Source organism: Panulirus ornatus, chromosome 12, assembly GCF_036320965.1.
Source record: "Panulirus ornatus isolate Po-2019 chromosome 12, ASM3632096v1, whole genome shotgun sequence".
Classification (NCBI taxonomy): domain Eukaryota; kingdom Metazoa; phylum Arthropoda; class Malacostraca; order Decapoda; family Palinuridae; genus Panulirus; species Panulirus ornatus.
In genome coordinates this window covers 14,776,210-14,803,375 of record NC_092235.1, presented here as the reverse complement: position 1 = coordinate 14,803,375, position 27,166 = coordinate 14,776,210, and the positions used below count along the sequence as shown (strand labels likewise).

The following is a 27,166-nucleotide window of genomic DNA, read 5'->3' as shown; positions in this document are numbered from 1 at the left end:
ACACTCACTTCCCTAACCACCTTGTTTACAAACAAATTAAACAACCATGGAGACATCATACATACATCCCACAGACTCAATTTCAACTGGAACCACTCACCCTCCTCTCTACTCACACATTCCTGCTTCCTTGATAAAAGCTCTTCATTGCTTGTAGCAGCTTTCCTCCCACATCGCTTCTTTGCAACACCTTCGACAGAGCATTCTCTAACTAACCTCGTCATATGCTTTCTCCATATCTGCAAATGCCATGTGTGGGTTCTTCTGTTCTCTAAGTGTTTCTCACATTTGTTCTTCAAAGGAAACACCTGATCCACACTACCTCTAACACTCCTAAAGCCATCTGCATGCCATCTCCCTCTCAGTCACCATACTCTCTTATTATTTACCTGCTACACTCAAAAAACATATCTCTGTACTTTCCATATTCACTATATTACCCCATGCCTATATACAATAGCACTGTACAGGACATTCTACCAATCCTCAGACACCTCATTGTAAGCCATACATACAGTGAAAATGCTAACTTACCAATCAATAGCTAAATCATTCCCTTTCTTAAAAATTCAACTGCAATCCCATCCATCCACCCCATCTTCACCAAACCACTTGCCATGACTATTACTTTGCATATCTTCTCTTTAAGTCCTAATCATTCCACATCTGCCAAACTATCATCCTTCAAAATAATCACTCTGACTTCTCTTCACCTCATTTCTACTTGTTACTAGTTCCCTATTTGCCCTTTCAACCAATATTCCCATTAATTTTCTTGTTTTTCTGACATTAAGAACCTCCTTCGAAAACACTTTCTAATTTTCCCTGAAGTTTGTTGATACTCGCTCACACAAACCTTCATTGACCCTCTTTTTCAGCCACAGTACCTTCCTCTTGAACTCCTGCCACTTTTACATTGCCCAGCCATTTGCACTCCTTCTCTTCATATAACCTCCATACACATTTCTTCTCTCTTTCTTAAGGAGCTTAACTTCCTAATCCTACCACTCACTACCCTTTCTCTGTCTACTTCCCACCATCTGCATTCCATCTGCATTGCACACATAAGCAGTGCTTCTGCAAACACCATCCCTTCCTCACTCACTCCCCATCTTCATCTGCTCAGATTTTGCCATTCTGCTCTCAATCTCTCCCTGGTATCCATTCTAACAAGCTTCTTTTACAAGCTCAATCAATTTCACAACCATCTCTCCACCCATATCATTACCTGTTTTCCTAAAGTCTCTACAAAGCTTCAACCTCACTTCCACCATGTAATGATCACACATTCCACCAGCTGCCCTTCTCAACACATTTACATCCAGGAGTCTCTGTTTTGCAAGCCTAACAATAAGTGCATAGTCCAAAAATGCCCCCTTACCACCTTTCCTAAGCACCCATGTATACTTATGTATTTCCCTCTTTGTAAACCAGGTACTCCCAATCATCAGTCCTTTTTTAGCACACACCTCCACAAGCTGTTCATCATTCTTAATCATAATACCAGGTACCCCATGCCCCTCCCAGTTATATCCTCAACTACTGCATTACCCACTCTCACATTTAAGTCACCCATCACTAGTACTGAAACCTTTGCATCTAAACTGCTGACACACTCACTTAGCCCCTACCAAAACACTTGTCTCTCTTCTCTAGTTCTCTCACCTTCAGGTGCATAAGCATTAATAATCATCCACCTCTCGTTATCCACTTACATTTGTAACAAACATTTGTCTGGGATCACTTCTATACACTCACACATTCCCACAACTACTCCTTCAACAGCAGTGCCACCCTTTGCTTAGTTCTAATCCTTGCAATAACCCTTAACTTTATCCATAAGAACTTCCCAAATCATTCTTCCTTAACCCCATTGTGCTTTGTTTTACTCAGAGATAAAACATCCAGGTTCCTCCTCCTTCTCATCTTAGTTATATCCACACACATGCAAAAACTTCATCATGAGCCTCCAAGGAGGATGTGCACTCCTTACTTGGCTTCTTTGGTTCCAACTTTTGGAGATCAAAAATACAAAGAAAGGAAGGATTCCAGTGCCATTCTCCTACTCCTTTTAGTTGCCTTCTACAGCATGGAACATAAGAAACACATCTTGTGCTAAATATAGAAAAATGGGAAAGGAGCCTAGGACTACTGAATTAAGGACTAAGGTACATGATAACTTAGATTTTCCTTAAGCAGCCCCACAGTGATGGAATGGCACAAGATCTTGATTGTTGGAAAGAAGAGAGACCTTAGCATTTACGTCATCACATCCATGTATTTCTCATTCACAGCACTCAGTATTATCTCTCTATTCTTCTATTATAAACATAAAAATCAAATGACTCTAGTTATGACCAGGACTGGCAGAAGCATCTTAACACTGGGCGAGGCATTTCAAATCTTAGTACGGTATCCCTGAACTATTTCATCCTTTGACTGTCATGTTGAAAAATATTCCAAATATTATTTTGAGTAGATGACCTTGGAATCACTATAATATGCCTAAGAATGAATAAAAAACCTCTATGGGACTAATAAAAAGTACTGGTTTATTATTCAAAAAATATATTTTGTATTTCAAGCACTGAAAACATGGACAAAATGTTGCTAATGCTAATTCTGCTTTGCAATTAGAAATCAAATTAGGTATCATTTTAAAATTTCATGTGAAATGACTTGTAAAATGCACAGAGAAAAAGTACAGAGAAGTTCTTAGTCTATCTCAGTAATGTTAACACATGTAATTTTTTCATAAGCATTTCAAAAGAATCTCAGACTTCCTATTTCTGATATCAAAATGAAGTCACAGCCTCGTAAAAAAATAGCCCAAACTGATATTGCTATAATACTAAATGCCATGAAAATGATATAAATTAATAGGAATGGGGACAATAATGAATTGTTTAGTCACCATATCTTAAAATCTTCCAAAGAATGTAAACTACTATATTCACTACTGGTTACAGTCCCATGCAAATTCATTCACATTCTATCAATTCAGTTTTCCTTCTAAACTTTGGTAACCATAGGATTCAAATGATATAGCTTCATGGATGTTCTTAGTTAGGATTTTAAACGTCTCACTGCAGCATAAGCATAATCACTGGTAGCATTTGTAGCAGGCATGACTAAGAATGGCCTCAGGATGCATAGCCTCCTCCATTATCTCTTTCGAGGCTTCAGGAAGCCTGTTAGACTGTGCCACCACATCTGAAAGGTTTGCAGGTTCTGGTTCACCATAGCTGCTAAGTAGTACGTTCAAATGTGGAAGTTACTACTGAAGATTACAAGAAATGCCGAAACATGTTAGCAAAGGCTGTCAGAGTTAACAACAGCGAAAAGTAATTTCTGTATTTTCCAGTAGGTTTTAAAATCAGCTTAATCAAATCTGTCCTTGATTGTGTGACATACTAGATCCAGTAATACTACGCATATTTTCCTGAGATTATCTTCTATGGCATCTGGGTAATAAGCTGAAGCTATGCTAAAATTAATGGAGGAATCTAATTTTGATGGAACCCATTTACTGTGAAAGTATATCTTTATGTATGTAATGTTCCTTCTGTTTTATAAGAACTGACTTCCAAAACATTATGAAACACTCATCATTCCTCATATTTTCCAGTGTTTTTAATGTCATTCATACAATGATTTGCACTTCAGCTACTGACAGATCTTTCTTCTAAAGCATACTATCCAGACTAACTATGTGTTGTGGGATCGTCTGACTGAGAAGGACACTAAACAGAACTGAAAGAAGCCATATGACCTGCAAACCCTCTACCTCAAATTCAAATATCAGGGTCACAGTATTTAGCAAGGCACATTCCCATAGCATTATTAGGTTGCTGTGATTACCCCTGTTACCCTGAAAAGAATCAGCCTTAATGACCTGTCTTGTTGTGTATGGCACTCTGACACCTTTTGAACAACTCACTGAGGGTGACCTGCTCATTATGATCATAAATGTCCTCTTGTGTTCTAGTGACATTCTAACTAATAATTTCATTAGGAACACTATGTAGGAGCATTAGGTAGAAGTAGCAGGTTGGAACATTAGGTAGTAGTAGCTGGTAGAAACATTAAGTTGGGGTCTCTGGAAATACTGCGCTAGAGTTGCCCTCTGCCAGTAGCCTGCTGTTCATGGTAAGGAATAAAAGGCTATGAAACAGCACTGGAGTTCATCAGTCATGGAGACATTTTTGTCTTGGCCACCCCTTGAGGGAGTTGCCAGAGGGAATGGCCATCAGAGACATAAATATAGATCACCCCCTGATGCTCCTCTTACTAATCCTATGCCTCTTCCTGTAATCTCTTTTCAAGCAGATCGAAGTAAAACCTCTCTCTGGACACAATCAAGGCTTATGGTCCTGATGGCATCCATCCCTATGTACTGAAAGGGTAGTCTCTTCTGTTTCTGTTTAAAAACCAGAACTTTCCCTTCTTTTTAGAAGCATGTGTTGGTACATCTCTTCCCGAAGAGGGGTTATCACTCTTACCCCTTTAACTATTGTCCTTTTGCTTTCACATCTACCAGTTCCAAAGTCTTGAATCTCTCCTCAACTCCCACATCTCATATTTCAGTTTTCTCTCTGATCACCAATATGACTTCCATAAGATAAAGTCCACAAGTGATATTCTTTCCTGTCTTACTTATGTCTAGTCATTATACCTGAAAGATTTTGGAGAATCCTATGTAGTTACCCTTGATATATCCAAACCTTTTGACAAGATGTGGCATTGGTGTCTCATCTTTAAGCTCTCCTTTTTTGGCTTCCCTCCCTCACTTTGCTCCTGCATATCTTGTTTCTATTCCAACCAATCCACTCCATGGTTATTGATGGATCAGCATCTCCTTTCTCTATCAAAAGTGGTCTCCCTCAAGGTTCTCTCCTGTCTTCTACCCTTCTTTTTCTTAATGATTTCCTTTCTTCCACAAATAACCAAATGCATTCATACACTGATAACTCAGCACTGCATTCCTCACATCTTTCAATTCTGCTCCTTTTCTCACTCACCCTGCATGTTGTCTCAAGACAACTTCCTTAATATGCTTAGATTTGGACAGGATATCTCAGTGGGAATGATGAAATCTGGTGAAGTTTAATGCCTCTAAGACCCAGTTTTTTCTCATTTCTCTGTTGACAACTCTTCACACCTTTCCTCTTTCCTTTGACAATTCTGTAATCCCACCTTTTGACTTGAATGAACATATTTGGTAATACTGTAACTTCCACTCTATCTTGGAAATCCCACGTTAAGGAAATAGCTACATCTTTTTCTAAGAAACTGGTAGTCCTGTTTAGCTGTCACAATTCCTTTTCTTCCAAACAGTTATTCTGTTTATACAAAAGACTGATCTGTCCTTGTATGGAGTACTGCTCTCACATCTGAGGTGGTTCCAGTTCTGCATGTTACTTGACCGAGTTGAGTTGAAAGTGGTCTGATATACTAACTCTCTCAGGCTAACTTTAAAGCTTGACCTGCTTGGCCTGTACCACAATGTTGGTTCACTTTCCCTCTTCTATAGGCATTACTTTAGTTTTCGCTCAAAGGAGCTGGTTGCCTGGGTGCCCCCACCACTAGCTAGACCTTGTAATACTCAGCTTTGGAACTCTCTGCCCTCTTTTAAAAGATAGATTTTTCGCTTACTCTACAATTCGTTACAGAATCCTCTTTAGTAAAAACAAAAACAAAAAATCTTTAGCTGTATTCACTGCATCTAGACAGTGGAAGTGAGTTAATTGAGAGGAACATGCAGCATGACTAGATGGAATGAAGAAAGTAGTGGGGGGTGTAAGACAGATTTAAGTAAGGCAGGGAATGCAAAAGGGAATGAATTGTAGAGTGGATGAAACATAATACCTTGAGGTGGCTTGGTGATGTGGACTGGTGTGAGAACAAAACCACCTGTGCCATAGGAAAATTGAGTGTCAGAGTACCAGAGGGAGAGAAATGGGGAAAGAATGCAGGGAATGGTGTATGTGAGGGAGGCACATATAGAAAAGAATAAGTGGAGACCTTTGCTGTGAGCATCCTCTTGAGGGGAGATACCAGAGGGAATGGGCATAAGAGATACAGATAGAGCGATAAAGTTATCAAGATATGCAAGGTTTCATTACCATTCATAGCTTTGTGCAGACACAGCCTCTTTCTTTCAGATGGAGGTAGAAAAGCCATTTTTGCCTAATTCACTGAACTGCACCCACCATTACACTGTCCTCTATACTTGCCAAATGAAAGATTTAATCTCATAATTAGATCTTCAGTTACAGCTGCTAAGGAGCTGCATGTTTTCTTCCATTTGGTACTGACAAATAAGATCTCCATGGCACTGAATGTTCTTAGCGACTCATTTTCCACAGATGACTAGCTACTCATGGCTTGAAGCATCCCTGGTCTCATAACAAGGCTGAGCATTTTTGCCCTATGATTATCATTTGCTACCTGACAAAGATTTTCAAGGCCATGATGAAGAATTTCATTTTGCTAATATCTTTTACTGCTAAAGGTGCAGTGATGACTTCTTCAATTGCACCCTTAATGCAGTTATAACATCCACCTTCCACAACTGTTCTCTCTTCCTTTGAAAAAAGGTGCAATAGGAACAATGGGCCCCGGTAGACAAGCCAACCAATATCATATATACTGAAGTAGTATAAAGATCTTACTATTTCCCAACCATCATAATAAATGAATATCATTTCTATTGATGTATGATCTTTATTGCATGCCATTAAACTGTACACTGCCAAAAGAGACTTGGTAAAGTCTTACAACTTTTCTAGCTGTGAAATTACAGAAATTCCATTTTGCATCCTTTATCACATATTATGAACTTTGGTAGCTTTGCAATCTGTATACAAATTTGTGGAAAATAATGGGATGGAGGCAACTGTGTCTCTGCTCTCTGGTTTTGCCAGCCCTGTTATGACCCTTGGTTTAGCTACGGAGAAAAAGTGCAATGCTAAAATAGTACAGTAATGTTTATTTGTTTTCCTTTTTTTCTGTTTTCCACATTCTCTTTGGCCACAGCAGAATGTTTTATTCAAAACCTACTTCTAAATTACATACATATAAGATATTCATAATTCATACACTTTCTTGTTTACCTCTTATTTTCTTCCTTGGTAACTGGGTTAACCACTTAGTGAGGCTATCCCCACTCTGTTTACATTTGCTCATTTCTTAGACAGAAGGAAGACAACTCCTTGACCAATACAACAACTAAATCAATGCCCAAGATACTTTCATATGTTGAGAAAGTTTCTGAAAGGTTTTAGGTCAAAAAAGTACCAGTGTCCAGACTGACAACCAGACCTACCGATTACTAAAATGGTACAGTATACCCTGTACAGCGCATTTTGAAGTAAAATCATTTCAATATGAATATCTTGAGTTAACTATTTTCACTTGGATTTTCATCTGTGGTATCTTCCATAACTTCAGCACTCCTCTCAATTTCTTCTAATACCTTCTGAGAGACTTCAATGTATCGGGTGTGGGTGTGGACATACTGCACTTCCAAAGCCATGTTTTGCTTTGCATCATTTTCCAGCTGACAACAGAAATCACAAAGAACTTTAGCAATTTTATGGAAAGTAGAAATTTAAAGCAATAGTAAATTGATTATAAGGAATCAATGCTAATTTTATAATAAGTGAAGTAATGTTACAACTATCTTAATGAGTAAAATCAAAGCACCTAAATGATGAGAAGACCAACAATGATTATCCTGCTGCTGCTGCTCTCTAATACCTAGAATCCAACCTGGGTGGCTAAGTTTTGAATATAGTTTGCTCCCTTTCCACCATAGTATTTCCAGTGCAGCTGACATAAGTTACTAATACTTTGAAGTGTATGAAAATCAAAAAGCTTCCTCACTGAAGCAAATAAGAAGAAAACCTTACACTATGAACTGATTTCTTTGCTCACAAGTGACAATTTTCAATTATAAATGTAACATGTATGTGAAGAAATGCATACCAGACTGCAGAATATACAGCCACAAAGTATTTACATGATACTGCAAAAATATGGATACAAAACTTGGCAGTGCTGCTTTACTTTTATAAATTCCAGCTCTGCTGGTAACACTTCACAAATTGGAAACAATTAAGGCATCTCTGCAACTTCCCTAAGTGATTTTTTTGGACAATATTACTGAACTGCAGTTGTTTTGATAAAATAGTTTTCATTCCCAGTTTAGATGACATTAACTATGCATATCTTGCAAGCAAAGAATAGGGCTTCAATCATAACACTTAAGTTAAAAGTACCTTATGAAACTGCTTTGAGGAAACAGAAAGGTAAAAAATAGCCTTCATCCTCATTGATGTTTGGCACTATTTGATTAAAAGTACATAAGACGTACAGCACAAAATCACATTCAAAATTAATTCTAAAATAGAAAAAACAAGATATCCAATTTATCAGAATTACTAATTACTGCTGAAAGAAATATTTATAAGAGACCTCTAAATGTAAGTTTTCTGGTGAAGAAAATCATTTCTCCACAATATATAGGACATGTTGAGCATTCAAAAGAGCACTTGTTCACTCAAGAGACAAAAAAACATAATTTTCCCTTATACAGAAGGTGTAATCACCAAGATTTTACCCTCCTTGACCACCATAATACCTAAGAAGTCAATTGGGGCTCATTCATTTAACTGGCACGTGCACAGAGTATCTGTCAATGCTTACATTACCAATAAGGTGGTACACTGTAATTTCTCACCATCAACCCACACCATTCACTAACCAGTAAAGTCTTCAGCCTGTTACTGTAAAGACTCAAGAAATGATTAAGTGAAAATGAAGAACACTATCCATTCTTATGCTGATGATCCCACTTTACATACTTCATCTCAATTTTCTTCCTCTTCTCCCTTTAATACTTGTTCTCCTCGTACTGTTCATACTTCCTCTCTTAATTTGGACCTGTGCAGTATTTCAGACTAAGGAAGCAGAGACTCTAGAGTTAAAAGTGCTGAAATACACTTTCTCCTTATATCTTTCTAGAATCACTTGTTTCCCTCTGATCAATTTCAAAACACCACAATTCGACCCTAAAGTAATATAAACATGTTGAGCATAACCATATTTTCTACTGTCCTAGAAATCCCACATAATCATTGTCATGTCACAAACTCTGCTTCCCAAAAGCTGGGATTGTTGTATACATCTCATAATTATTTTTCTTGTGGGCAGCTGTTTCACATCTATTTGCCCAAGCAAGAAATACTGCTCTCACATCTGGGATGGCTTGTCCTCCACCTGTCTATGAACTAGAGCAGAATCAAAAGCTTTCCATCCCATTCATTCTTCTAATATCACCTCTCTTCAACCTTCCCTTTTTATATGCTGTGATGCTGCCACTCTCTCTCTATTCTATTGGTATTAATTTGGCTACTGATCTCGTGAAGTTTGAATGTGTCCCCACCCACAAGGTGGGGACACATAAATGGCTGCTGCTTCTTACAGCTCCTGTGTGGAGACCAGACACTCGAGGATTGACCATTACGATACCTCCTTCTTCAACCAAACAGCTGTCTATATCTCCGGCACCTGCTTCCCTCTGGAACTCCCTCAAGGGGGTGGCCACAGCAATAGAGTCTCCATAACTAGTGAACTCCAGTACCGCTCCTTAGCCCTCAGTGACTCATCCTTAACAAGTCACTGGCAGAGGGCAAGTCTAGTCCGGTGTTTGCAGAGGCTCCAACCAATTTTCCTGCTTAATGTTTCTTCCCACTACTTTTACTTAATATTTCTTCCCGACACCCTTCCTAAATGTTTCTACCTACCACCTCTATCTATTGTTCCTTCCATTTTGCCAAAAGGCAGGGCGAGCCCATAGTGCTCAAAACAGAAAAATCTAGAGTTATGGAGAATTATTTGTGTGAATTAAGTGTTGTCAAGTGTTATGTGCCACAAGGAGAGAATGTATGTTTGTGGACAGAACACCAGTAGTCCATGTGTGGGTGAGGCAGAATGAAAAGACAGCTACCTGGGTCAGAGGAGTGTAACTTGACGACCACTCTAATGCTGGCTCACTAGGTAGCTGTCACTAACCTTCCCAATACCTAAGTTGTGTATTTACGTTTCTTCTGTTGTCTCTCTTTACATAGCTCTTCTTCCCATATGAGTCAAGTCTACAAACACTTGAAGAGCACTGATTAATTTCTACTTCATTTCTTCCTAATTTCTTTCTTTCACCTGAGATGGCCTTGATTTTGGGGAGTGTTATTTGCCAATGCCATGTTAGTGATATATATATATATGAGAGAGAGAGAGAGAGAGAGAGAGAGAGAGAGAGAGAGAGAGAGAGAGAGAGAGAGAGAGAGAGAGAGAGAGAGAGAGAGAGAGAGAGAGAGAGAGAGAGAGAGAGAGAGAGAGAGAGAGAGAGAGAGAGAGAGAGAGAGAGAGAGAGAGAGAGAGAGAGAGAGAGAGAGAGAGAGAGAGAGAGAGAGAGAGAGAGAGAGAGAGAGAGAGAGAGAGAGAGAGAGAGAGAGAGAGAGAGAGAGAGAGAGAGAGAGAGAGAGAGAGAGAGAGAGAGAGAGAGAGAGAGAGAGAGAGAGAGAGAGAGAGAGAGAGAGAGAGAGAGAGAGAGAGAGAGAGAGAGAGAGAGAGAGAGAGAGAGAGAGAGAGAGAGAGAGAGAGAGAGAGAGAGAGAGAGAGAGAGAGAGAGAGAGAGAGAGAGAGAGAGAGAGAGAGAGAGAGAGAGAGAGAGAGAGAGAGAGAGAGAGAGAGAGAGAGAGAGAGAGAGAGAGAGAGAGAGAGAGAGAGAGAGAGAGAGAGAGAGAGAGAGAGAGAGAGAGAGAGAGAGAGAGAGAGAGAGAGAGAGAGAGAGAGAGAGAGAGAGAGAGAGAGAGAGAGAGAGAGAGAGAGAGACTCACAATGGCTTTCACTCTGGCAGGAGGATACTTTTCCATATTTCAAAACATAAATTTCTAATTTCAGAAGCGAGTCCTAAAAATATATCTACATGAAGGATAGGACTTTATGAAAACCCTACCTTTCATGAAAATTTGATCCCTGCTCTAAACTGTCCTCCTCAGAAAGAGGCATAACCATAGGAGCTCATCAGATGAAAGAGGATGTATCATAAAATACCGTAAAGACTGCAAGGTTGTTAGATACCACAAACCTCTCCTACTGGTTACAGCTGGGAGATTAGTTACTATAGTTAAGGTAAAGGCCATTTTCCTTGCAACACGGACTCTAGTGGTCTGCCATGGTTGTGAAGGGAATATCAGCTTCTTGATCAAAATGAAAAACTCATTTCTGGGAAAGGTTTAAAGGAGCCTAGGTAAACAAAAAATTTTCATATGCAACCTTTACATGTCTTAACTGGGCACAAAAAAATGATTTTCCAAATAACTGTCTTAAAATATGGTTACCTCTAAATATAAGCATTAATTCCATAAAAACTCTTGGTTTTGATTAGTCTTTACCCATAATAGCTGATGTTCAAATTTCAAGTAGATTTCTGTTAACAGACATTACATTGGATTTCACTAACCCTTTCATGATACCAGTGCTGTCAGTACTAGTTTTCATAAAATCATGATATTGTAACAGAACATTTGAAAACTTCCATCTGTGATGAGATGAAGATGCTATAGATATCCTTTGAGAAATGGATCTCAATATACTACAAATAAGGTGGGCTACAATTACTGACATCCTACAGACAAAGGCTCCTGCAAAGTACTTGTATACAATGTCATAGTGTTACTGGTTTAATTCTTTTCATGTAAAAAGCCTAATGAAAAAGTATACACATAACAGTTCTATTGATTAAAAAAAATTTATGAGATTTCCATGTGAGAAGTATTGTCTCTGAGATGATGGGGGAAATTTATTCATGTCCAGTACAAGATTATAAATCAAGTGTTTTCCACACTTCCTCCTATATATCTGTTTTTGATATCCATACTTGAAGGTAGAAAATAATAACAATTTGAGCTGCATCTCTTCCTAATGATGAGGACTTTCACAGAGACTGCGAGAAACCTGCAGTGGCAAACATGCATTAGTCCGATGCACCAAGGATATCTTACCTACTTCGTGGATACTAGTCACAGAATCCTGGAATCCAGTCAGTTTGAAAATCAACTTCTCTAGGAAATGTATTGGAGGACAAATGTAGATCTGTGTCTAACATTCCAGTCTATGATCATGGCACTGAGAGCCATGTGTCAGGAGAAGGATTTTAATTTAACTTTCCTTACAAAAAGATAGACCTTGATCTTCACATAAAATCTGCCCAGATGTTGCTAATTCCATGAAGGAAAACACTTAAATAAAGTGATACCTGATGGCTGCTAAGGTAAGACTATGATTAGCATAAACCTTCGTTCAATAACCCACTGACTGCAGCTACTTCAAATGTTTAGTGTTCCCTCGCTGTGGCAATTTTCAGTAAGTTAACAAAAAATATCTTGTTTTGCCTTACCATTTGAGAATTTTTTTTCTGTAAAAATTACAGATATATCAATACATAGCACATTACTTGCATCCATAGTGAAATTATGAAATGAAAGATTTTTAGGCTGCAACAATGCCAAGTGTACAATGCATCTCCTGTAACAGAATAATTTGTACACATCCAGTTGGAACAGGCGTCAGAGATATCTATATACATTTTCTTTGTTGACTGGATAACACAAAAAAGATGTACCTCCAAGCATTTTGATGGTTACTGTGTTGAGTTAAAAAAAAAAAATAAGGGCATAGGATGAAGAAACATTGTTTGAGATGCCAGCAGTTGCTCAGGATTCTTAAATGACTCAAGTTGTACATGACATATTTGCAGTAAACTGCTGAACATATTTCATACCATATACAGCAGTCAATGGGTTATGTATCAAACGGAAGTAGTATTTATTTATTCATATTCATTATACTTTGTCGCTGTCTCATGCATTAGTGAGGTAGAGCAAGGAAACATATGAAAGAATGGACCAACCCACCCATATACACTTATATATACATACACGTCCACACACGCACATATACATACCTATAAACATACACAGACATACACATATATACACATGTACATAATTCATACTTGCTGCCTTTATTCGTTCCCGTCCCCATCCCGCCAAACATGAAATGACAACCCCCTCCCCCCGCATGCTCGCGAGGTTGTGCTAGGAAAAGACAACAAAGGCCACATTTGTTCACACTCAATCTCTAGCTGTCATGTATAATGCACCGAAACCACAGCTCCCTTTCCATATCTAGGCCCCACAAAACTTTCCATGGTTTACCCCAGACGCTTCACATGCCCTGGTTCAATCCACTGACAGCATGTCGATTCCAATTCACTCTATTCCTTGCATGCCTTTCACCCTCCTGCATGTTCAGGCCCAGATCGCTCAAAATCTTTTTCACTCCATCTTTCCACCTCCAATTTGGTCTCCCACTTCTCCTCGTTCCCTCCACCTCTTACACATATATCCTCTTTGTCAATCTTTCCTCACTCATTCTCTCCATGTGACCAAACCATTTCAAAACACCCTCTTCTGCTCTCTCAACCACACTCTTTTTATTACCACACATCTCTCTTACCCTTTCATTACTTACTCGATCAAACCACCTCACACCACATACTGTCCTCAAATATCTCATTTCCAACACATCCATCCTCCTGCGCACAACTCTATCTTGCTGCCCATGCCTTGCAACCATGTAACATTGTTGGAAACACTCTTCCTTCAAACATACCCATTTTTGCTTTTCGAGACAATGATCTCGACTTCCACACATTTTTCAACGCTCCCAGAACTTTTGCCCCCTCCCCCACCCTATGATTCACTTCCGCTTCCATGGTTCCATCCCCTGCTAAATCCACTCCCAGATACCTGAAACACTTCACTTCCTCCAGTTTTTCTCCATTCAAACTTACCTCCCAACTGACTTCTCCCTCAATCCTACTGTACCTAATATCCTTGCTCTTATTCACATTTACTCTCAATATTCTTCTTTCACACACTTTACCAAACTCAGTCACCAGCTTCTGCAGTTTCTCAAACAAATCAGCCACCAGCGCTGTATCATCAGTGAACAACAACTGACTCACTTCCCAAGCTCTCTCATCCACAACAGACTGCGTACTTGCCCCTCTTTCCAAAACTCTAGCATTCACCTCCCTAACAACCCCATCCATAAACAAATTAAACAACCATGGAGACATCACACACCCCTGCCGCATACCTACATTCACTGAGAACCAATCACTTTCCTCTCTTCCTACACGTACACATGCCTTACATCCTCGATAAAAACTTTTCACTGCTTCTAACAACTTGCCTCCCACACCATATATTCTTAATACCTTCCACAGAGCATCTCTATCAACTCTATCATATGCCTTCTCCAGATCCATAAATGCTACATACAAATCCATTTGCTTTCCTAAGTATTTCTCACATATTCTTCAAAGCTGTAGTATTATCAACAATTAAATAGAATCCCTGACCAACTTGAAATCATTCAGGAAAAGGAAAGCCATGGGCCAACTAAATCTTTCCTTTTGATATCTTAACAGCATAGATCTTCTGTTCATCCCTCTAATTGCACAAGTACATTTAATGAATGGTAGTACAATCTAGAGTCCAAAGCCCCTGTTCAAGTAATAGTAAATCTACATATGATCTCCATGCCATGAGTTTTGGCAGATCTAGTATCTGGGAGTTATGCAAAGCTCTTGTGGGAGATCTCTTATTACCTTTCTCTCTTGTACTGGAAGGAACTGATTTATTTATAATGCCACTTGATTACTTCAAAATTGAGATCAATCATTGTACCCTCTTTCAAAATTAGATTTTGCCAGCAGACAGTCACCAATGCGCCCTCTTTCAGAATTAAATTTTTCCAGCAGTCTTATTAGCAATAATATGCCACTCTTAGATCCATAAAACATGGAGTTGCTTCTGTATAAGCTGGAGTATTTTCAGCTGTTAAGAACAAATCAAATATATTCAAGAACACAAATTGCTCGAGAGTCATATGAATTTCTGCTCACAAACAAGCCAGGATTTTTCCAGATTCATAATGAATCTCATTTTCTGGTAAAAAAAAACATGTAACACTGTGAGCCACATTCTTCCTTTGAAACTGAATTCAAACAGCATGAGACCACAGGATCCTAACAAGGCTGTCTGTGATAGAGGAGGAGACAGAAATTTTGACTCTAAAAATATCTAAGTCTTCCAAGATAAAACAGCACTTCCACTTTTTGTGAAACTGTTGCTCTCGTTCAAATGGCTGGAAATCACCTGCTAAAATTTTTTTGCACAGCACATAGTCCTACAGACATTGTTTTCAAATGCTAAAGCTTCCTTCTCAGTAGGAAAAACCAAAAACTTCCTCTTCATGGGATGAACTAAATAAGTGCGTAAGACAAGAGAACAAATGGGGACATCGGTGAAGGGGGATAATGGGGAGGTAATAACAAGTAGTGGTGGAGTGGGAAGATGAAGTGAGTATTTTGAAGGTTTGTTGAATGTGTTTGATGATAAGATTGGCAGATATAGAGTGTTTTGGTCGAGGTGGCGTGTGAAGTGAGAGGGTCAGGGGAATGGTTTGGTAAACAGAGAAGAGGTAGTAAAAGCTTTGTGGAGGATGAAAGCTGGCAAAGTGGCAGGTTTGGATAGTACTGCATTGGAATTTATAAAAAAAGGGGGTGACTCTGTTGTTGATTGGTCGGTAAGGATATTCAATGTATGTATGGTTCATGGTGAAGTGCCTGAGGATTGGCAGAATGCATGCATAGTGCCTTTGTACAAAGGTAAAGGGGATAAAGATGAGTGTTCAAATTACAGAGGTATAAGTTTGTTGAGTATTCCTGGGAAATTTATGGGAGGGTACTGATTGAGAGGGTGAAGGCATGTACAGGGCATCAGATTGGAAAAGCAGTGCTTTGAAGAATGTATGAGAAATACTTAGAAAAAAGATGAATTTGTATGTAGCATTTATGGATCTGGAGAAGGCATATGATAGGGTTGATAGAGATGCTTTATGGAAGGTATTAAGAGGTAAGTAGCTAGAAGCAGTGAAAAGTTTTTACTAAGGATGTAAGGCATGTGTACGAGTAGGAAGAGAGGAAAGTGATTGGCTCCCAGTGAAAATTGGTTTTTGGCAGGGATGTGAGATGTCTCCATGGTTGTTTTATTTGTTTACGGAAGGGGTGGTCAGGGAGGTGAATGCAAGAGTTTTGGAGAGAGGGGATGTTGTGGATGAGAGGGCTCGGGAAGTGGGTCAGCTGTTGTTCGCTGATGATACAGCGCTGGTGGCTGATTCAAGTCAGATGCAGCAGAAGTCGGTGATTGAGTGTGGTAAGGTGTGTGAAAGAAGAAAGCTAAGAGTAAATGTGAATAACAGCAAGGTTAGGGACAAGTTAATTGGGAGGTAAGTTTGAATAAGGAAAAAAAAGGAAAGGAAGTGAAGTGTTTCAGATATCTGGGAGTGAATTTGGCAGTAGATGGAACCACAGAAATGGAAGTGAGGCACTGGGTGGGGGAGGGGGTGAAGGTTCTGGAAGAGTTGAAAAATGTGTGGAAGGCGAGAACGTTATCTCGGAGAGCAAAAATGGGTGTTTGAAAGAATAGTGGTTCCAACAATGTTATATGACTGTGAGGCATGGGCTACAGAAAGGGTTGTGCGGAGGAGGGTGGATGTGTTGGAAATGAAATGTCTGAGGACAATGTGTGGTGTGAGGTGGTTTGATTGAGTAAGTAATGAAAGGGTAAGATAGATGTGTGGTAATAAAAAGAGAGTGGTTGAGAGAGCAGAAGAGGGTGTGTTGAAATGATTTGATCACATGGAGAGAATGAGTGAGGAAAGATTGACAAAGAGAATTCATGTGTCAGAGGTAGAGGGAATGAGGAGAAGCAGGAGACCAAACTGGAGGTGGAAGGATGGAGTGAAAAAAGATTTTGAGCAATCGGGGCCTGCACATACTGGAGGGTGAAAGGCATGCAAGGAATAGAGTGAATTGGAGTGGTATACCAGGGTTGACGTGTTGACAATAGATTGAACCAGGGCATGTGAAGCGTATGGGGTAAACTTTGGAAAGGTTTGTGGGGGCCTGGATGTGGGAAGGGAGCTGTGGTTTTGGCGCATTACACATGATAGCTAGAGAAAGAATGTGAATGAATGTGGCTTTTTTGTCTTTCCCTAGTGCTACCTTGTGGGGTGTGTGTGTGTTTGCTATTTAATGGGTGGTGTGGTGGCGATGGGAATGGATGAAGGCAGCAAGTATGAATATGTACATGTGTATATATATGTACATGTACGTATACGTTGAAAAGTTGACTAAAGAGGATATATGTGTCAAAGGTAGAGGGAATGAGGAGAAGTGGGAGACCAAACTGGAGGTGGAAGGATGGAGTGAAAAAGATTTTGAGTAATCAGGACCTGAACTTGCTATTTCATATGTAGCGAGGTGGTGACGGGAATGGATGAAGGCAGCAAGTATGAATATATATATGTGTATGTCTGCGCATGTATATGTATGTATACATTGAAATGTATAGGTATCTATATGTGCGTGTGTGGGCGTTTATACATGTGTATGTGGGTGGATTGGGCTATTCTTTTGTCTGTTTCCTTGCATTACCTTGCTAACGTGGGAGACAGCGATTAATTGTAATAAATAGAATAAATAAATAATGTTGAAATGTATAGGTGTGAGTATGTGGGCATTTAGGTATAAACATGTGTATGTGGGTGGGTTGGGCCATTCTTTCGTATGTTTTCTTGCACTACCTCGCTGACGCAGGAGATGGTGGTTAGGTATAATAAAATAAATAAGCATCCTTCAAAACCAAGCCTCATAGTCCTAACATCTTTCTAAGGAGTCTTGTAGACACTTTCCATCATGGTCATTTTAAATCTTCTGTATTTTAAGTGCATGTTTCACATGGAAAAGTTATGGATTATTATTTTTTTTCTCCCAAATCTTCTAAAATCCTTTAACAAGCAAGAACATGAATTTTCCCCATTCAAAACAACTTGGACTGGGTATCCCCTGTAGGAAACTCACCTAGTATAGGGTTAAGATAGGAAAATGTCTCTTTTAAACATGAGTCCCTTGGCTGGTTCTAATACATTTTGTCCCACATCTCTAAAATATAACCTTTCAACAAATCTGTCAGGGTTTGGTCTCTTAATTTCTGAGAGAGGATCAGAAGACGTTTTCATAGCCATAACACTCTAAAACTATATTCAACCCCGCCTCCCATGCCTTTTTATTTTTCCAGTAACAAACCTTCGGTCTTTACACAAACTCTTGAATCCTTTTAGGATAATTGTCCTGAAACCCTGTCTAAGGAAGTGTTTATTTGGCTTGCTTTTTAAGTATTTTTGCCTCCTCTCCCAGTCCTCTTGAAACTTGGTGTCAACTAAAAGACTGCCTTATCCTCTTGACCCATTGGGTTCTTTGTCTCCTCTCCCAGTCCTCTTGAAACCTAGTGTTAACCAAAAGACTGCCTGTCCTCCTGGTTTACTTATCAGTACTTTGCCTCTAATACCATTCCTCTTGAAACCTGGAGTCTGCTAAAAAGACTGCCTAGTTAAACTACAGAGGCAAAGATTTCCTCAGTTCTCAGGCTTTCTTGATTACATCAAAAGATACCAGAAAGTTACAAAAACACAGATTCCAAAATGTCCACTGACAACTAATATCATGGGAGAACTTGGCTCAACTGATTTCTCAAATTAATTCTGATAAATCTTTACTACATGAAGAAAACAAGTATCCTAACCACGAACTATGAATTTCAAAGTTATTTGTGAATGAAAAGAGGAATTCAACCTGAAGCTGAAATATAGGTAAGATTTCTTTATCTACTAAAACCAGCAAATTTATCTGGAATTTTTTTTCTAAAGTTAAAGGTGAAAGGCAGAAAGTCTTGGAGATGTAAAGGAATTACAGCAAAAGTAGTATTTATGTAGATAGTGCCTGGTATGCAGTTAGGGAAGTATATAACCAGTATTGTCCACCTGGGTTTTGGTATGGTTAGTGATGGCTGTGTAGGGAGCCAGCACTTCATTGATTGTAAAGTTGCATTCTAGAGCTCTAATCTAGGTAGCTGTCTTTCTGTCTCATCCACATGTGGACTACTAGCACTCTGTCCTCAAACATACAATCTTTCCTTGTCATACATAATGCATGACAACATTTAACTCACACAATTCATTCTTCCTAACTCTAGATATTCTTGCAGAGGACACTATACACTAGTCCTGCCTTTTGGTAAAATGGTAGGAGCAACAGATAGAAACAGCAAGTAGGAACATTTAGCTAGGAGCATTAGGTAAAAATAGTAGGTAGGAACATTAGCAGGAGCACTAGGTAGTAGTAAACAGTAGGAACATTAGGTACGAACCTCTGCAGGCATTGCAGTAGAGTTACCCTCTGTGAGTAACCTGTTACAGGTGTGATACTAAAGGCTAAGAATCGGCACTGGAGTTCTGGAGTTCACTAGTTATGGAGACCCTATTCCCTTGAGGGACTTCCAGGTGGGAACAGGCATCTGAGATAGCAATATTTATGGATCTGGAGATGGCATTAGACAAAAATAATAAGAGATTTTCTGATGATGAAATAGAGCAAAATCTTTTTAAATGTAAGACTAAAGTAATATGAAAAAAAAAAGATGGATAAGCATACAAAATGGATTTCCTGGAATGGCTATGCAAAACAGAAAATGAAATGAAGGCTCAAGTCATAAAATTATGGAGCACAAGATAATAAATATGACAAAATGTTGTGGTACGAGCATGAACATGAAGAAAAAAGGATGATACAGTGTATTAATCTGGGGTGAAAGAGTGAAGGAAGGGTGAAGCTAACAGGGGAAGACCAGATATATGGTGCAAGGAAAAGTAAAAATTGCAAGATTGCAAAAAAGTGCAACAAAGGATTCCTTCTAAAGATACAGAGTAACTATGTGAGTCCCTTTTCAATAAACAAAGAGAGAGCGACATAATGGGTAAACAAAAAAAAAAAAAAATGTAGATCCTCCAACAAAGAGCAACCTTTTACACAGACTTTGTACAAGTACAAACAAAAGTGCAGCACCTAGTGGTAATAAAAACATGGATATTTCCTAAATGGGTACTGGAAGAATAGTCATGTATTAGCTTCTAATAAACTTGGAGCAAGATTATACCCAAACATAAAGTAACAACCAAATCACTATTGTCTTCTCATCATTAAATAAAGCTGAATATAAAGTGTCATTATGGTACAAAAGTATAATTTGCAATACCTCTAATTTGGCACTGTCTATTGCTTGCTGTGCTGCTGATGCTGTAAATTCTACTCCACTGATGAATGCTGTCATAGCTGCATTTTCCAGTGTGGTATATGCATAATTCATTAAGATGTTTAAGTCCTGTGGAAAAGATTTATATTAATCAACAATAATAAATACAGCACTGGTGGCTGATTCGAGTGAGAAACTGCAGTTGGTGACTGAGTTTGGAAAAGTGTGTGAAAAGAAAAAGCTGAGAGTAAATGTAAATAAAAGCAAGGACTAGGTTCAGTAAGGTTGAGGAACAAGTTCAATGGGATGTAAGTTTGAATGGAGAAAAATTGGAGGATAAGAGGTGTTTTAGATGTGGAAATGGGTCACAAGGTGGGGGAGGGGTCAATGGTTCTGGGAGCGATGAAGAATGTGTGGAAGGAAAGAACATTATCTTGGAGAGCAAAAATGGGTATGTTTGAAGGAATAGTAGTTACAACAATATCATATGGTTGTGAGGCATGGGCTACAGATAGGGTTGTACGGAGGAGGGTGGATCTGTTGAAAGTGAAATGTTTGAGGGCAATATGTGGTGTGCCTTGGTTTGATTGAGTAAGTAATGAAAGGGTAAAAGAGATGTGTGGAAATATAAAGAGTGTGGCTGAGAGAGCAGAAGAGGGTGTATTGAAATGGTTTGGACATACGGAGAGAATGACCGAGGAAAGACTGACAAAGAGGGTATATGTGTCAGAGGTGGAGGGAACAAGGAGACGCAGGAGACCAAACTGTAAGTGCAAGGATGGAGTGAAAAAGATTTTGAGTGATTAGGGCCTAAACATACAGGAGGGTGAGGGGTGTGCAAAGAATAGAGTGAATTGGAATGATGTGGTACACTGGGGCTGATGTACTGTTAATGGACTGTACCACGGCATGTAAAACATCGGTGGTAAACCATGGAAAGGCCTGGATGTGGATAGGGAGCTGTGGTTATGGTGCATTACACATGACAGCTAGAGACCAAGTGTAAATGAATGTTGCCTTTTTTGTCTATTTTCCTGGTGCTACCTTGCTGAAGCAAGGGGTAGCAATGCTGTTTCCTGTGGGATGGAGTGGCAAGCAAGTATGAATATGTATATGTACATGTGTAAATGGAAATGGTGAAGAGCTTGTAGATTTATGTGCTGAAAAAGGACTGATGATTGGGAATACCTGGTTTAAAAAGCGAGATATACATAAGTATACTTATGTAAGTAGGAGAGATGGCCAGAGAGCGTTATTGGATTACGTGTTAATTGACAGGCGTGCGAAAGAGAGACTTTTGGATGTTAATGTGCTGAGAGGTGCAACTGGAGGGATGTCTGATCATTATCTTGTGGAGGCTAAGGTGAAGATTAGTATGGGTTTTCAGAAAAGAGGAGTGAATGTTGGGGTGAAGAAGGTGGTGAGAGTAAGTGAGCTTGGGAAGAAGACCTGTGTGGGGAAGTACAAGGAGAGACTGTGTACAGAATGGAAAAAGGTGAGAACAATGGAAGTAAGGGGAGTGGGGGAGGAATGGGATGTATTTAGGGAATCAGTGATGGATTGCGCAAAAGATGCTTGTGGCATGAGAAGAGTGGGAGGTGGGCTGTTTAGAAAGGGTAGTGAGTGGTGGGATGAAGAAGTATGAGTATTAGTGAAAGAGAAGAGAGAGGCATTTGGACAATTTTTGCAGGGAAAAAATGCAATTGAGTGGGAGAAGTATAAAAGAAAGAGACAGGAGGTCAAGAGAAAGGTGCAAGAGGTGAAAAAAAGGGCAAATGAGAGTTGGGGTGAGAGACTATCAGTAAATTTTAGGGAGAATAAAAAGATGTTCTGGAAGGAGGTAAATAGGGTGCGTAAGACAAGGGAGCAAATGGGAACTTCAGTGAAGGGCGTAAATGGGGAGGTGATAACAAGTAGTGGTGATGTGAGAAGGAGATGGAATGAGTATTTTGAAGGTTTGTTGAATGTGTCTGATGACAGAGTGGCAGATATAGGGTGTTTTGGACGAGGTGGTGTGCAAAGTGAGAGGGTTAGGGAAAATGATTTGGTAAACAGAGAAGAGGTAGTAAAAGCTTTGCGGAAGATGAAAGCCGGCAAGGCAGCAGGTTTGGATGGTATTGCAGTGGAATTTATTAAAAAAGGGGGTGACTGTATTGTTGACTGGTTGGTAAGGTTATTTAATGTATGTATGACTCATGGTGAGGTGCCTGAGGATTGGCGGAATGCGTGCATAGTGCCATTGTACAAAGGCAAAGGGGATAAGAGTGAGTGCTCAAATTACAGAGGTATAAGTTTGTTGAGTATTCCTGGTAAATTATATGGGAGGGTATTGATTGAGAGGGTGAAGGCATGTACAGAGCATCAGATTGGGGAAGAGCAGTGCGGTTTCAGAAGTGGTAGAGGATGTGTGGATCAGGTGTTTGCTTTGAAGAATGTATGTGAGAAATACTTAGAAAAGCAAATGGATTTGTATGTAGCATTTATGGATCTGGAGAAGGCATATGATAGAGTTGATAGAGATGCTCTGTGGAAGGTATTAAGAATATATGGTGTGGGAGGCAAGTTGTTAGAAGCAGTGAAAAGTTTTTATCGAGGATGTAAGGCATGTGTACGTGTAGGAAGAGAGGAAAGTGATTGGTTCTCAGTGAATGTAGGTTTGCGGCAGGGGTGTGTGATGTCTCCATGGTTGTTTAATTTGTTTATGGATGGGGTTGTTAGGGAGGTGAATGCAAGAGTTTTGGAAAGAGGGGCAAGTATGAAGTCTGTTGGGGATGAGAGAGCTTGGGAAGTGAGTCAGTTGTTGTTCGCTGATGATACAGCGCTGGTGGCTGATTCATGTGAGAAACTGCAGAAGCTGGTGACTGAGTTTGGTAAAGTGTGTGGAAGAAGAAAGTTAAGAGTAAATGTGAATAAGAGCAAGGTTATTAGGTACAGTAGGGTTGAGGGTCAAGTCAATTGGGAGGTGAGTTTGAATGGAGAAAAACTGGAGGAAGTGAAGTGTTTTAGATATCTGGGAGTGGATCTGTCAGCGGATGGAACCATGGAAGCGGAAGTGGATCATAGGGTGGGGGAGGGGGCGAAAATTTTGGGAGCCTTGAAAAATGTGTGGAAGTCGAGAACATTATCTCGGAAAGCAAAAATGGGTATGTTTGAAGGAATAGTGGTTCCAACAATGTTGTATGGTTGCGAGGCGTGGGCTATGGATAGAGTTGTGCGCAGGAGGATGGATGTGCTGGAAATGAGATGTTTGAGGACAATGTGTGGTGTGAGGTGGTTTGATCGAGTAAGTAACGTAAGGGTAAGAGAGATGTGTGGAAATAAAAAGAGCGTGGTTGAGAGAGCAGAAGAGGGTGTTTTGAAATGGTTTGGGCACATGGAGAGAATGAGTGAGGAAAGATTGACCAAGAGGATATATGTGTCGGAGGTGGAGGGAACGAGGAGAAGAGGGAGACCAAATTGGAGGTGGAAAGATGGAGTGAAAAAGATTTTGTGTGATCGGGGCCTGAACATGCAGGAGGGTGAAAGGAGGGCAAGGAATAGAGTGAATTGGAGCGATGTGGTATACAGGGGTTGACGTGCTGTCAGTGGATTGAATCAAGGCATGTGAAGCGTCTGGGGTAAACCATGGAAAGCTGTGTAGGTATGTATATTTGCGTGTGTGGACGTGTGTATGTACATGTGTATGGGGGGGGGGTTGGGCCATTTCTTTCGTCTGTTTCCTTGCGCTACCTCGCAAACGCGGGAGACAGCGACAAAGTATAAAAAAAAAAAAAAAAAAAAAAAAGTATATATGCATATGTCTGTGTAAGTGTAGGTATATGTATGTATATGTTGATATATATAAGTATGTATATGTGCATGTATGGACAATTATATATATATATATGTGTATATGAGTGTATGAGCCATTTTCTTCGTCTGTTTCCTGGTGCTACCTCGCTGAGGCAGGAATCAGCGATCAAGTATAATAAAAAGAAAATAATATATATATATATATATAGATATATATATATATATTTTTTTTTTCCTTTGTCGCTGTCTCCCGCGTTTGCGAGGTGGCGCAAGGAAACAGACGAAAGAAATGGCCCAACCCACCCCCATACACATGTATATACATACGTCCACACACGGAAATATACATACCTACACAGATTTCCATGGTTTACCCAAACGCTTCACATGCCTTGATTCAATCCACTGACAGCACGTCAACCCCGGTATACCACATCGCTCCAATTCACTCAATTCCTTGCCCTCCTTTCACCCACCTGCATGTTCAGGCCCCGATCACACAAAATCTTTTTCACTCCATCTTTCCACCTCCAATTTGGTCTCCCTCTTCTCCTCGTTCCCTCCACCTCCGACACATATATCCTCTTGGTCAATCTTTCCTCACTCATTCTCTCCATGTGACCAAACCTTTTCAAAACACCCTCTTCTGCTCTCTCAACCACGCTCGTTTTATTTCCACACATCTCTCTTACCCTTACGTTACTTACTCGATCAAACCACCTCACACCACACATTGTCCTCAAACATCTCATTTCCAGCACATCCATCCTCCTCTGCACAACTCTATCCATAGTCCACGCCTCGCAACCATACAACATTGTTGGAACCACTATTCCTTCAAACATACCCATTTTTGCTTTCCGAGATAATGTTCTCGACTTCCACACATTCTTCAAGGCTCCCAGAATTTTCGCCCCCTCCCCCACCCTATGATCCACTTCCACTTCCATGTTTCCATCCGCTGCCAGATCCACTCCCAGATATCTAAAACACTTCACTTCCTCCAGTTTTTCTCCATTCAAACTCACCTCCCAATTGACTTGACCCTCAACCCTACTGTACCTAATAACCTTGCTCTTATTCACATTTACTCTTAACTTTCTTCTTTCACACACTTTACCAAACTCAGTCACCAGCTTCTGCAGTTTCTCACATGAATCAGCCACCAGCGCTGTATCATCAGTGAACAACAACTGACTCACTTCCCAAGCTCTCTCATCCCCAACAGACTTCATCCTTGCCCCTCTTTCCAAAACTCTTGCATTCACCTCCCTAACAACCCCATCCATAAACAAATTAAACAACCATGGAGACATCACACACCCCTGCCGCAAACCTACATTCACTACATATATATATATCCTCTTGGGCCATTTCTTTCGTCTGTTTCCTTGCACTACCTCGCAAACGCGGGAGACAGCGACAAAGTATAAAAAAAAAAAAAAAAATATATATATATATATATATATATATATATATATATATATATATATATATATATAAATATATATATATATATTTTTTTTTTTTTTGCTTTGTCGCTGTCTCCCGCGTTTGTGAGGTAGCGCAAGGAAACAGACGAAAGAAATGGCCCAACCCACCCCCATACACATGTATATACATACGTCCACACACGCAAAATATACATACCTACACAGCTTTCCATGGTTTACCCCAGACGCTTCACACGCCCCGATTCAATCCACTGACAGCACGTCAACCCCGGTATACCACATCGCTCCAATTCACTCTATTCCTTGCCCTCCTTTCACCCTCCTGCATGTTCAGGCCCCGATCACACAAAATCTTTTTCACTCCATCTTTCCACCTCCAATTTGGTCTCCCTCTTCTCCTCATTCCCTCCACCTCCGACACATATATCCTCTTGGTCAATCTTTCCTCACTCATTCTCTCCATGTGCCCAAACCATTTCAAAACACCCTCTTCTGCTCTCTCAACCACGCTCTTTTTATTTCCACACATCTCTCTTACCCTTACGTTACTTACTCGATCAAACCACCTCACACCACACATTGTCCTCAAACATCTCATTTCCAGCACATCCATCCTCCTGCGCACAACTCTATCCATAGCCCACGCCTCGCAACCATACAACATTGTTGGAACCACTATTCCTTCAAACATACCCATTTTTGCTTTCCAAGATAATGTTCTCGACTTCCACACATTCTTCAAGGCTCCCAGAATTTTCGCCCCCTCCCCCACCCTATGATCCACTTCCGCTTCCATGGTTCCATCCGCTGCCAGATCCACTCCCAGATATCTAAAACACTTCACTTCCTCCAGTTTTTCTCCATTCAAACTCACCTCCCAATTGACTTGACCCTCAACCCTACTGTACCTAATAACCTTGCTCTTATTCACATTTACTCTTAACTTTCTTCTTTCACACACTTTACCAAACTCAGTCACCAGCTTCTGCAGTTTCTCACATGAATCAGCCACCAGCGCTGTATCATCAGCGAACAACAACTGACTCACTTCCCAAGCTCTCTCATCCCCAACAGACTTCATACTTGCCCCTCTTTCCAAAACTCTTGCATTCACCTCCCTAACAACCCCATCCATAAACAAATTAAACAACCATGGAGACATCACACACCCCTGCCGCAAACCTACATTCACTGAGAACCAATCACTTTCCTCTCTTCCTACACGTACACATGCCTTACATCCTCGATAAAAACTTTTCACTGCTTCTAACAACTTGCCTCCCACACCATATATTCTTAATACCTTCCACAGAGCATCTCTATCAACTCTATCATATGCCTTCTCCAGATCCATAAATGCTACATACAAATCCATTTGCTTTTCTAAGTATTTCTCACATACATTCTTCAAAGCAAACACCTGATCCACACATCCTCTACCACTTCTGAAACCACACTGCTCTTCCCCAATCTGATGCTCTGTACATGCCTTCACCCTCTCAATCAATACCCTCCCATATAATTTACCAGGAATACTCAACAAACTTATACCTCTGTAATTTGAGCACTCACTCTTATCCCTTTGCCTTTGTACAATGGCACTATGCACGCATTCCGCCAATCCTCAGGCAC

General features: G+C 40.0%; 1 protein-coding gene across 2 annotated transcripts in view; it reads right to left on the bottom strand.

The window, feature by feature from the left end:
• Nucleotides 1–2,551: 2,551 nt before the first annotated feature.
• LOC139751794 (diablo IAP-binding mitochondrial protein-like) overlaps nucleotides 2,552–27,166 on the bottom strand; it is a 52,768-nt gene continuing 28,153 nt past the window's right edge. For both annotated transcript variants that reach the window (XM_071667331.1, XM_071667330.1), the window contains exons 4-5: nucleotides 20,292–20,417; nucleotides 2,552–7,561 (exon numbers count right to left, since the gene is read on the bottom strand). In XM_071667331.1, coding sequence (XP_071523432.1) covers nucleotides 7,403–7,561; nucleotides 20,292–20,417 — 285 coding nt within the window. In that variant the 3' untranslated portion in view covers nucleotides 2,552–7,402. The remainder of the gene's footprint in view (nucleotides 7,562–20,291; nucleotides 20,418–27,166) is intronic.